Consider the following 12,911-nt stretch of genomic DNA (forward strand, 5'->3'; position numbering starts at 1 on the left):
AGAAGAAGATGATGACCAACAGTGTCAAATTCTGTTGTTAGGTCAAGTAAAATAGGGACACAGAATTGATCATTGGATTCAGCAGCATACAAATCCATAGTGACCTTGATAAAAGCAGTTTTACTGGAATGGTGGGGTGAGAGCTTCACTGGAGTGTATTCAAGAGAAAATGGAAGGAAGGGAATTAGACATAGCAAGCGTAACTAGATCATTCTGGGAGTTTTGCTATCAAAGAACAGACATGATCGACAACTGGAAAGGGATATAGAATCAAGAGAGGATTTGTATAAGATGGCAGAACGTTTATGTGTAGATGAGAATGAATGATCCAGTAGAGAGAAAAAATAGGGGAGGGTTGCTGGAGCAGTATCCTTAAATAGATAAGAGGGCATCTAGTGACCAGTATGGTGATTGGCTTTAGATGGGAACTTGTTTGTGTTTTGGCATGGCCTTAAATGAGGTAGCACATATGAGCATAGCTTTGAAAGGAACAATGGTATGTGCCCATAATCAGTCATATTATTTAAGGTCTTAGTGGAACTTTTGTTCTCTGTTTAAAAATTGTTCTTCAATAATGAGAAATTGAAGGTATGGTTAGCAGCGATGTTAGAAGACAAGAAGAATACCAGTATTATAGGTGTTCTGTTCTATAGTGAGAAATGTGTCAGTGATAGAGGAGAGGGTTGGAATGTGGTATGATGTAGGCTCCAAGGAAACCAAGTTTGTGATAGGTCAAAAGATTTTGTAGTGTAGTTATACTGAGGTTAATTTTGGGGATTTTGCAACTCATAAATAGAGAATGTTTAAGCATTTTTGTAATTGAACTCTAAAAAATGCCCTAGTTTGATAGATTGAATGACTTCATTTTATAGCGGAAGTTCGTTTAGGAATGGGTCATTGCTTTGTGAAACTTAACAAACTGGAAAAAGCTCGTCTGGCATTCAGCAGAGCCCTGGAACTCAATTCCAAATGCGTGGGAGCATTGGTTGGACTGGCTGTTCTAGAACTCAACAATAAAGAGGTATGTAAATGAAAAAAGTATCTAGCTCCTAACTGCTTTGTCAGGCCCACAGCCTCTTATCTAAAACTCTTGGAGCCAGATGTGTCTTAGAAATTAAGATTACAGATTACAGAAGGGTACCTGTACTTTGTAATGTATAACACCTAGTTATTGGGGCACTACCCCAAAAGCAAACTTATATTTCTGTGGCAAAATGATAGACTGTTTACACTAGTAGGATAGGGTTACAATTCAGGTAGTATTGCCACCAAATAAGTTTGCTCCAAGATTACAAAAAAAAACAGAAAACAAAACTTGTTTTTTAAGGCATTTAGATTTCAGAATCTCAGATAAGGGGTCGTAGACTTGTATATCAGTTTGGAATGCTTTCATTGCACGTAACAAAAAACACATCCCAGTGCCTTAAACATAAGGGCTTTTAGTGTTTACTAAACCAGTTGTCAAAGGTCTCAAATTTGATAGGTCCTTGTCGTCAAACCTATGATTTTATATAATTCCGTCCTCCCTTCCTTAATGTGCAGCCTTTCTTCATCATGTCTGTCACCTTATAGTCACAAGATGGCTGCAGCATCTCCAGCTTCTCATTATTACATCGGTCTTATAAAGAGGGAGGAAAGGGAAAGGATAAAAAGGCTTTCTCTTAGAGAAGCCCTGTCTTATATTGAGAAGGAAGCTCTCCATATGCTTCCCCTTATGTATAATTGTCCAAAACAGGGATACCTGGGTTTCTCAGCCTCAGTACTATTGATGTTTTGGGCTGGATAATTCTTTGTTGTGGGGAACTGTCCCTTCCATTATAGAATGTTTTCACAGCATCCCTGGCCTCTACCCGCTAAATGCCGATAGCGTTCCTCCAATTGTGATAACCAAACATGACTTCATCCCCAGTTGAGAACCACTACCTTAGGCCAGAGGAAAAGATTATCTGGACTGGTGTAGATCAATCATGATTCATCCCCCGGGCCTGGGGAAGAGGGGAAGGGAACTTTCCTTCCTAAACTCAAAAGATTTTCACAGGCTACAAAATCTGGATTCTGTTAGCAGGATGAGTGGTAAAATGGCTGTTGGGTAATCCACTAGTATCAGTCACACGAAGAAAACAGCTCGGATCAATAAAACCAAAGGTGGTAGAGGCCAGGCATGGTGGCTCTCACCTATAATCCCAACACTTTGGGAGATCAAAGTGGGAGGATTGTTTGAGCCCAGGAGGTCAAGGCTGCAGTGAGCTGTGTTCGTGCCAGTGCACTCCATCCTGGGCAACACAGTGAGATCCTGTCTGAAAAAAATAAAAATTAATATAAATAAATAAAAGCAAAGGTGGCTCTTTGTGGGAGAAGTAGGGGCAGGGACTAGTAAAGTAGATGAGATAAGTCTCAAGCAAGAACTGAACAAGAAAATAAAAAGGGGAAAAAAGTGACACACAAAAAAATTAAGGATTAAAAGGGAGATTTAATTACAAATGCAATATAGATATTTAAAATCATAAGAAGCTTCTAATCCGTTTTAGTGTCTGATCTTAGGATTTATAACTTATTTCTTGTGACTAAAGAAAACTTCTTCAAAAGTGCTAATTTAGTATTGTTTTCACTCTACCTTGTTGCAATGTTTTCTTTTAGGCTGATTCCATTAAAAATGGCGTCCAGCTTCTTTCCAGAGCCTATACTATTGATCCTAGCAACCCTATGGTATTGAACCACTTGGCAAATCACTTTTTCTTCAAAAAGGTAGAAGTCATTTATTTTTAAATTCTGATTTTTGTTTTTCTGTACTGCAATTGATATTTTATTTCTTTTTTAAACTTGGAAAGAAATTTGAAAATGTCAGATTTTTCCCCCCTCCAAATTATAGAGTTTGTTGTATTAGTTACCTGGGGGTACCTACATTTGTTTATTCATTTATTTGCTTCATATTTATTGACCCCTATATACTGTACCCAACACTGTGGTAGTGATGTGAAGATTAGTAAAACATGGTGTCTGTACTCAAGGAGTTCAATTTCATAGAAAAAGCAGCCATGTAAACAAATGTAAGTGTAAAAATAAAGGTATCTACTCATTTATGGTAGAGAAATGAGGAAGTGGTCAGATGGCTTAGGTGAATTTTCACCAAGGCTGCAGAACTTTTGAACTAGGTTTTTAGGAAGAGGTCACTAGATAGTTGAAAAGGGAAAGACACACAAATCTATGAAATAGTGTATAATATACTTATGGTAGGCAATGCTTTGGATTCAGATAGTGGAGAATTTGTGTAATATCAGAATTTGGACATGCTATGTAGGGAACAAGGAATCACTGACATTTTTATTTTGCATGTTAATCATGTTGTATTTTTTAAGTTGCCACTAATTCTGTAGAAGCAGTGGTATTTTAGGTTTCTTAAAATACTAAATCTACTGGGAGTAGTGGCTCATGCCTGTAATCCCAGCATTTTGAGGGGCCGAGGTGGGAGGATTGCTTGAGCCCAGGAGTTCAAGACCAACACTGGCAACATAGTGAGACCTCATCTCTACAAAAATTTTTAAAAATTAGCTGGACATGGTGGCACATACCTGTAGTCTCAGTTACTCAGAAGGCTGAGGTGGGAGGATCACTTGAGCCTGGGAGGTCGAGGCTGCAGTGGTGAGCCATGATGGCGCCACTGCACTCCAGCCCATGCAACAGAGTGAGACCCTGTCTCAAAAAAAAAAAAAAAAAGTGCGCTTTATGTATTTACTTATGTAATCTTCACAATAATTCTATGATGTAGGTAATCTTATTCCCATTTTGTGGGTGGATAAGTTGAGGAAGAGTTAATAGTCTAAAGTCAGTAATTCACTATGAAAGGGGAGTATGTTTCTACAGCCAGAGAGAGTAAAGCACTGTGGTTAATAGTTATGTGACCTTAGACTAACCACAGTGCTTTACTCTTTCTGGCTGTAGAAACATACTCCCCTTTCATAGTGAATTATTGATTAGGTTATAACGGTTATAGCACTGGAAGGCAACTATTTATGAAGAAGATGGAAATGTATCTTACAGGTAAACGAAGTGTTAGTCTAAGATAAAACAGCTATGCAAGCTAGTCTTATGAATTCACTCAGTTGACTTTCTGATCTTTGTTCAGGATTATAGTAAAGTCCAGCATCTGGCCCTCCATGCATTCCATAATACAGAAGTGGAAGCTATGCAAGCAGAGAGCTGCTATCAGCTAGCTAGATCATTCCATGTTCAGGTAATTTTATAACTTCTCTAAATGTCTAATCTTTTTACTTATAGTGTTTTAAGTCTTTCTAATACTTTTGTACATATTGGTCTTTTTTAATTTTCATTCTTTAGGAAGATTATGACCAAGCTTTTCAGTACTATTATCAAGCCACACAGTTTGCCTCATCCTCTTTTGTGCTCCCATTTTTTGGTTTGGGACAAATGTATATTTATCGAGGTGACAAAGAAAATGCATCTCAGTGCTTTGAGAAGGTTTTGAAAGCTTATCCTAATAATTACGAAACTATGAAAATTCTCGGCTCTCTCTATGCTGCCTCAGAAGATCAAGAAAAACGAGATATTGCCAAGGTACATCTTTTTTTTAAAGTCTTAGCTGTTTTCTGTTAGCTGTCCCAAAACTCCCATTTCTCATTTCCTGTTATTGCTAATAGAAATATGATAAAAACAGTTTTGTTAGCTGAGCTTGTTCCAGTTTAGATGGAACAATGGATTTATTAAACAGACTTAAATAGCCCCCACTTTTTATTTTGACAACCTATAGATGGAATACTTCAGCTTAACAATCTCTTTTATCCCAGGGCCATTTGAAGAAGGTCACAGAACAGTATCCCGATGATGTTGAAGCTTGGATTGAATTGGCGCAAATCTTAGAACAGACTGATATACAGGTATTTTAGTAATGTTTTTTAATCTCTCATATGATGTGTTTTTTGTAAGCCTGGTGTAGTGTCTCTCTTCCACTTACACCTTTTTCTGTCAATCATGAAAATACAGGGTGCCCTTTCAGCCTATGGAACAGCAACACGAATCCTTCAGGAGAAAGTGCAGGCCGATGTTCCTCCAGAGATTCTCAATAATGTGGGTGCCCTCCATTTTAGACTTGGAAACCTAGGGGAGGCTAAGGTAGGAAAATAGAAATATTTCCTTCTTTTATACTGAATCAAGTTGAATGCACACCTTTTTAAAAAGTGTATAAACTAAATCTTTTAACAGTGTGATTTTTCTTTCTCATAGAAATATTTTTTGGCGTCATTGGACCGTGCAAAAGCAGAAGCGGAACACGATGAGCATTACTATAACGCCATTTCCGTTACCACGTCATATAATCTCGCCAGGCTATATGAGGCGATGTGTGAATTCCATGAAGCAGAAAAACTGTATAAAAACATCTTACGTGAACATCCTAATTATGTTGACTGTAAGGATTTTAAACTTCTTTATGTAATGAAATCCCTTCATTCCCACAAGAGCAGCAAAAATGTAGCCTGAAAAAAATTTAGAATTGATAGTAAAAAATGTTTAAGGTTCTAATGTCCCCATTTCTCCAGGGCAAATTTGTGGCCTTAAAACAAAGGTGCAGCTTTACTTACATTTGTGCTAGAAATAAGCAACTAAAACCAATTGGACCGTATTTCAATGACTAGGTTATCTTCAGTGGGTCAGCTACCTTTGTTAGGCTTTTAACAGCTCTTTGGCATATCTGATAATGCATTTACCTTTGAAACATCCTGCTTTGATTTCATATGAACATTCTTACAATGTTTATAATAGTGAGAAAGAAAAGTGCTTTTCCTTTAAACAATTATGGCTAAAATGTCCTAATTTGAGTTTCCCAACCTATACATTATAAAATAAGGAAAGTTTTTAATTAAAAAAAAAATTTAGGCCTGGCATGGTGGCTCATGCCTGGAATCCCAGTACTTTGGGAGGCCACTGCAGCGGGATCGCTTGAGTCCAGGAGTTCAAGACCAACCTAAACAACCCCAGTAGCGAGACCCCATCTTTATATTTTAAATAATAATCATATACATAGTGTACTTAATTTTATTTGTGTTTGAGGGTTTTTTTGTTTGTTTTTGTACTTTCTTTAAAAAGAACCTAAAGCATGATGTTTTGACTCTAGTAAATCAGGAGGTTTTTTGTTTTTTTGTTTTGTTTTGTTTTTAAGATGGAGTCTTGCTCTGTCACCCAGGCTGGAGTGCAGTGGCACAATCTCGGCTCACTGCAACCTCTGCCTTCCGGGTTGGAGTGATTCTCCTGCCTCAGCCTCCCGAGTAATTGGGATTACAGGGGCCCACGACCACGTCCGACTACTTTTTGTGTTTTTAATAGAGGTGGGGTTTTGCTACGTTGGTCAGACTGGTCTAGAACTCCTGACTTCAGGTGATCCATCCACCATGGCCTCCCAAAGTGCTGGGATTATAGGCGTGAGCCACCGCGCCCGGCATTTCAGGAGCTATTAACTTAGTGCCTATCATGCTGTTATGGATGCACAAGTGATTTAAAATAAGCAAGATTTCAGTTGAATGCCAGACTGAATTTGAATTGATTTGATAGGCAGTAGTGAACCATTATTGGTTTCCTGAGAGAAGTGACATTTCCTAGAGAAAACAACAACTTACATTTGTGTAGCACTTCACTATTGATTAATGGAAGAACCCCAGTTAGAGCCCAGATCTTCTAAGTAGTAATACCTATTCATCAGACTTTCACTGTTTTGCCGTATTACAAGCAGTTTTTTTTAAAAAAGGTAACTGACAATGGTGTGTATTGGAGAGAAATTAGAAACAGGCCAGTTCCAAGCTTTTAAAATAACTTAGCTTGAGATAAGGACTTGGACCAGGGAACTAGCATTGGGAGTAGAGTGGCAGAGGTAAGTCTTAGATTTCAAACAGTAAGTCTAGATGGTGACAAAATTATTCTTTAACTCGTTGGATTGATGATTGATATTTTTTCACCTTTGGGACTTTTCCTTTTATGGCGGTATTAATGAAAAAAATTGTTTCAAAAGTATGACTTTAAAATTATGATCCTTTATAGCTAATATTTGGGATATAAAAACTTTTAAATATGTTTTCAGGCTATTTGCGCCTAGGAGCCATGGCTAGAGATAAGGGAAACTTTTATGAGGCTTCAGATTGGTTTAAGGAAGCTCTTCAGATTAATCAGGTTGGTAATATTAACTCTTAGGTTTGAGAAATAATTATTTTCACTTTTCCTTCCCCATAAATCAGTTTTTCCTTTTAATGGCTACATCTTCCTGGTTTTGTCATTTTTTGTTTTGTTTTCATTTACTTGTTAGATACTAAAAATGTACTAGGTTGCATTACTAATCATGTTATAAATAGGGACCATTTTTTTAATGTAAATCTTTCCTATTGTCTTCCTTGTTCCTTCTTCCCTTCCCCCATCCCGTACTTTCACTCCGCTTCAACAAATGTGACCTGGCTCCTGTGTTTTTTACTCTCACTAGTTTACTTCACTTTCAGTTTAGTTAGTACCATATGAGAGAACTTTATAGCATAGTATCTTAGGATTTTGTATGGAACCACAGAGGTCATCTAAACGTTTTGATGGCCCACAAAAAGAAATAGATTTCACATCATAGCCTAGTAAACACAAATGTATATATAGACAAACAACTGAAATGAAAGTTTCACAAATCATTGTTTGCTTTTGCCAATGGGCGATACACTGATATTTTTACTTTATTCCATTCTGTTGCATTTACTATGCAGATAACTAAAGACTAACTAAATTGATTTTACAACTCACTAATGGGTATCAACTCAGTTTGAAAACCACTCATGTGGGGGTCTACAACAAGAAGTGTATATTTTCAAACAATTTTTTAATGATTTAACAATTTTTGTAAATCATTTTCAGGCTTCTGCAGCTGTAGATTCTCACTGTGAATCCCATGCTTGCTCATGCCTAAGTGTATTTGCAATACCAAATATAGTTTAGTATTTTTGCCTGTTAGTGATGGTTCCACATTTGTAACGTTTTGGTTGAGATTTTAAATGGTGGACAAGTACTGTGGATGTGAATGTGGGGAAGTAATTTTAATCATATGTAATTGGTCACAAGGCCTACTTTGCAGTAACTATTGCTGTTTTATTTAACAGTGCCTTGTTGCTTTGTATGCATTTATGTTTGGATGTAAAGATTGTGTGTCTATCCAACAGGGAGCCACAGTATTTAAATTGACCAACCTAATGTTACAACTACTTTGAGGTGGCCAAATGTAAACTGAAAGCATTAATTAAAGTGGTGCAATTTTGTATAACTTAGCATTAGCATTAGTAGTTCAATAAATTTGGATTGCCATGCAAAAAAAAAAAAAAAAAGAAAGAAAGAAAAAAAAGAAAACCACTGTTATAATATAGCTTGTAAACCTCTTCAGTAATCAGCTATTGTGGGAAGATGATTGATCTCTGTCAAACTAAACTGCAGATTTTCCTTCTTCATGTATGTATGTTTCAGGATCATCCAGATGCTTGGTCTTTGATTGGCAATCTTCATTTGGCAAAACAAGAATGGGGTCCTGGGCAGAAGAAGTTTGAGAGGATATTAAAACAGCCATCCACACAGAGTGATACCTATTCTATGCTAGCCCTTGGCAACGTGTGGCTCCAAACTTTACATCAGCCCACCCGAGATCGAGAAAAGGTAATCTCTTTTTGTCCTTTTAAACAAAACTGATACTCTATATTCTCGTTTGAATCTTTTTTAAGAGCACTTGTTTCTACAGGAAAAGCGTCATCAAGATCGTGCTCTGGCCATCTACAAACAAGTACTCAGAAATGATGCAAAGAATCTGTATGCTGCCAATGGCATAGGTGATTATGAGACTTGAGTACCCGTAACAATTTGTTTCAAATGAATACTTTCAGAGGAATGTTTGTAAATCAGAATTTTTCTTAAAATGTGATCAATGTAGTTGTTTTAAAATAGAATTTTTAGTTGTTTTTCTGACTCCAATTAGAAAATTCTTAAGTGTGAACCTTTTTATATCTTTAGGAGCTGTTTTGGCCCACAAAGGATATTTTCGTGAAGCTCGTGATGTATTTGCCCAAGTGAGAGAAGCAACAGCAGATATTAGTGATGTGTGGTTGAACTTAGCACACATCTATGTGGAGCAAAAGCAGTACATCAGCGCCGTTCAGATGGTAATAGCTTCTCTTTCAAGATATTTTTATATCTTGTTCATTGTTAAGCAGATGTTTTCTTAGCCATTCTGGCCCTGTCATGGAGCTGCATGCTATCTCTTGTGATACTGTGTCTATTTAGAGATTTATAATTATATAATGCTAAGGCCAGGCTTTGGTATCCAGACAGAGATGTGAGTCCTGGTTCCACCACTAATTACATGCCTCAGGCAAAGGACATCCTTTCTGAGCCAGTTTTCCTATCTATAAAATGGAGATAATTGTACCTTAACTTCATAGAATTTTGTGAGGATCCCATATGAAAACTACTTGGCACTAGCATGCCTAGCATATTAGTAATACCCAGTAAGTAGTAGGATTGAATATTCATTTGTGTATTCAGTTTCTGAAACTGAACTGTGAGTTTTAGAAAGGTTAAATGACTTATTTAAAAGAAAAGAGGCCAGGCATGGTGGCTTACTCCTGTAATCCCAGCACTTTGGGAGGCTGAGGTGGCTGAGGCGGATGGATCACGAGGTCAGGAGTTCGAGACCAGCCTGGCCAACATGGTGAAACCCTGTCTCTACTAAAAATACAAAAATTAGCTGGGCATGGTAGCACGTGCCTGTAATCCCAGCTACTCAGGAAGCTGAAACGGGAGAATTGCTTGAACCTGGGAGGCAGAGGTTGCAGTAAGCCAAGATCCTGCCACTGCACTCTAGCCTGGGCGACAAAGCCAGACTCTGTCTCGGGGAAAAAAAAGAAAAAAGAAAACAAAACAGCGATAAGATTTAATGACTGTAGAATTTTTTTATGCTTATATTTGTTGGGTGCTTGAGCTCGAAATAAAAGTCATACTCAGCATCCATAAAATTAAAAAGTAAAAAGGATCTTCGGCTCTATGGGATATATTATGGTCAGAAAGGAAAAGCTTACAAAAAGTAGACAAAAAGAGCAGTCCAGGCTCTGAGAAGTGGTTTACCTTTTTCTAAAATGGGTGGGTTATTATCAATATTCAGAGTACTGGAAAGTCAATAATCACAGAAACTCACAGAACCTAGATTGCATATGGAGCTTCAGAGGTTGTGTTTTGTGAGGCTGGCCTTCCTGAGCTGCTGAATGATAATGTTGTCTTTTATAAATGCAAATTAACTACTAGGGATGTTCAGGAAAAAATGGTCTTAACCATTTTTCATGAAAAAGGTCTTACCTATGACAAGAGGTATTCCGTGGTCAAAAAGTGCTATGTTCGTGTCACAATTAACACTAGTATTGTATTGGTTTTACCAAGAAGTTAACAACCAGAACTGTAAGACTCCTCATGCTCATTGCCAGTAGGTTCTGCCCATCGTTAAGAAAGGTGTAGATGGTAAAACGCAAAGGACAACGGTGTATGACTTCTCATCAGTGGTCAATAAGCTAATTCTAGATAGTATTGCTAAAAGTATGAAAAAGGCTTTCCAATCTGTTTACCCTTTCTTTCAGTGTTGGTCCAAATTTCAAATGGAAAGAAACCATTTCAAGCATCTAGTTTTTCTAATGGTCAGATTTTTTATGTTGTGAAAATGTATCCTGATGAATGTCAAAAATCATTCCCCAAATTATTCTCTGAAATTAACCATTCAAAGGGTAAAACACCTTTTTACAGAGCTTTAAAATTGCAATGCCATTTTGCTACAAAATGAAAATGTCATTTATTCTTTGTTGTGTTTTAATTAACTTTTTTCTTTTTTTGTAGTATGAAAACTGCCTCCGAAAGTTCTATAAGCACCAAAACACTGAAGTTGTACTCTATTTGGCCCGGGCCCTCTTCAAGTGTGGCAAGTTACAGGAATGCAAACAGACTTTGCTGAAGGTAAAAAGGAGAGATGTTATTCCCATCCATTTCTGTGCTACATTGTATTTTTTAATTCTTTGTGATGCATGTTCACATACCTACTACTTAATAATACTCTGCTGTCTAAAATCCTTTTCATGTCATTTGAACATATGAAATATTTATTTTTTATTCACAGGCTAGACATGTGGCACCCAGTGATACAGTTCTTATGTTTAATGTGGCCTTGGTCCTGCAAAGATTAGCTACCTCTGTCCTGAAAGATGAAAAAAGTAATCTGAAGGAAGTACTTAATGCTGTGAAAGAACTGGAGCTTGCACATAGGTAAAGATTTTGTAGAAACAGCCTATGAAATGCTTTGTTTGGTCTATGACCATACCATCTTGAACTCTCCCGATTTTGTCTGAAATGCTTTGTTTAAAGCCATTTGTCTCAAGCTGCTGAAAATCACTTCCTTCTAAAGGTGGTCTATTAGAATCATTCCAGCAATAGTTAAGCCAAAGCAGATAGCAGCTGCCACCAGGTGGTGCCAAACTATAGTCAGGATCCTGCCAGATTTGGATCTTGTAGCTTGACCTCTAGAACTGGCTGGCTAGCTTTGCAAACTTGCCATAGATTTTTTATTAATCTGACAGTAATGTGACCCAGCATTTTACACATGTGAAATTTTTTAGACACTTACGTTGGTCTTCCATTTTACACCAGTGTGTCTTTTAATGGGATGTTGATTTTCATTGAACTAGGATTAAGGTTTTACTTCTTAAATAATGCTTAATAGTTTTATTCAGTTCAGCTCAAAATTTATTTAGCCATATAGTATTTATATGGTGAGTCAGTGTGTGGTGAAATTAAAACCTGTTATCTCTTCAGGTTTTGTCCAACTTTATTTTTATTCTTGTTTAACAATTCTTGCCTTGCCTGGTAAATTATAAGTGCTTTCATGGCCTGAGCCCCGTAATCTCCATCCTGACATATTTAGTAAATTTCATGTTTAGTAAATACTCGTTGCTTGAATTGCTTTGTGGTTATTTGTGAATTTACTGATAATATTAAATATAACTTAGACCATCTTGATGAACGTGTCTATTAAATGTAATGAGTGGCATAAATTTGTGTAAATCAGTCAATATGCAAACCTTTTCTCAGACTTTGTAGCACAGATTAAATTTTTTAAGGGCTTTATTTCATTAGAATCTCTTTTTTTAAAAGTGAAGTATTTTCTCGTTTCATTTAGATACTTCAGTTATTTGAGTAAAGTGGGAGATAAAATGAGATTTGATTTGGCCCTTGCTGCTACAGAAGCCAGGTAATGTTACTATTTATGGAAGGTGACTTTGGGTGAGGCAGTGATATTTGCGTGGGCTGGGAAAGTGCCACAGTAGGGAACAGAGGTTCCTGACCTTCCACAGGTCAGTCTTTCACACTTCTCTTGGGGACTCTCTAATCTTTGCCAGGACTTTTTCCTTTCAGGGAATTGGATAAAATTGCCTTAGTACAAGTACTTGAGTTCTGGGGGAAAATACTTTTCTATTTTACTTATGTCACCTCTGTCAGCCTAGTCAAGATAAAATTCATGACTCTGAGTTACATGTAAAGATAATGTTGGAAATCTTTTTAGCTGTGCTTTGAGAGGACATTTATAGTTTGGAAACTTAACATAGTTGGCAGTATTGGCTTATGATAAACTAAGTTAATTTTGCTAATTAAGACTCCATACATTGGTATAGTATGGCAAGTGTAATGCAAAAAAAAAAAAATTTTTTTTGGCTGGGCGCAGTGGCTCACACCTGTAATCCTGGCACTTTCGGAGGCCTAGGTGGGCGGATCAGCTGAGGTCAGGAGTTCAAGAGCAGCCTGACCAACATGGAGAAACTCCGTCTCTATTAAAAATACAAAATTAGCCAGGTATGGTGGTGCAC

The 12,911-nt window shown here is 37.1% G+C and overlaps 1 protein-coding gene across 1 annotated transcript in view; it reads left to right on the forward strand.

Annotated features, from left to right (window-relative positions):
* Positions 1-12,911, forward strand: part of CTR9 (CTR9 homolog, Paf1/RNA polymerase II complex component) — a 49,385-nt gene that overhangs the window by 28,959 nt on the left and 7,515 nt on the right. Inside the window, exons 7-20 of the mRNA XM_003818160.4 lie at positions 873-1,021; positions 2,638-2,745; positions 4,124-4,231; positions 4,336-4,572; positions 4,803-4,892; positions 4,999-5,127; positions 5,239-5,422; positions 7,085-7,173; positions 8,491-8,676; positions 8,759-8,846; positions 9,028-9,176; positions 10,894-11,010; positions 11,171-11,316; positions 12,227-12,298. Of these exons, the coding sequence (XP_003818208.1) occupies positions 873-1,021; positions 2,638-2,745; positions 4,124-4,231; positions 4,336-4,572; positions 4,803-4,892; positions 4,999-5,127; positions 5,239-5,422; positions 7,085-7,173; positions 8,491-8,676; positions 8,759-8,846; positions 9,028-9,176; positions 10,894-11,010; positions 11,171-11,316; positions 12,227-12,298 (1,852 nt within the window). The remainder of the gene's footprint in view (positions 1-872; positions 1,022-2,637; positions 2,746-4,123; positions 4,232-4,335; positions 4,573-4,802; positions 4,893-4,998; positions 5,128-5,238; positions 5,423-7,084; positions 7,174-8,490; positions 8,677-8,758; positions 8,847-9,027; positions 9,177-10,893; positions 11,011-11,170; positions 11,317-12,226; positions 12,299-12,911) is intronic.

Source organism: Pan paniscus, chromosome 9 (assembly GCF_029289425.2).
Source record: "Pan paniscus chromosome 9, NHGRI_mPanPan1-v2.0_pri, whole genome shotgun sequence".
Taxonomy (NCBI): Eukaryota; Metazoa; Chordata; class Mammalia; order Primates; family Hominidae; genus Pan; species Pan paniscus.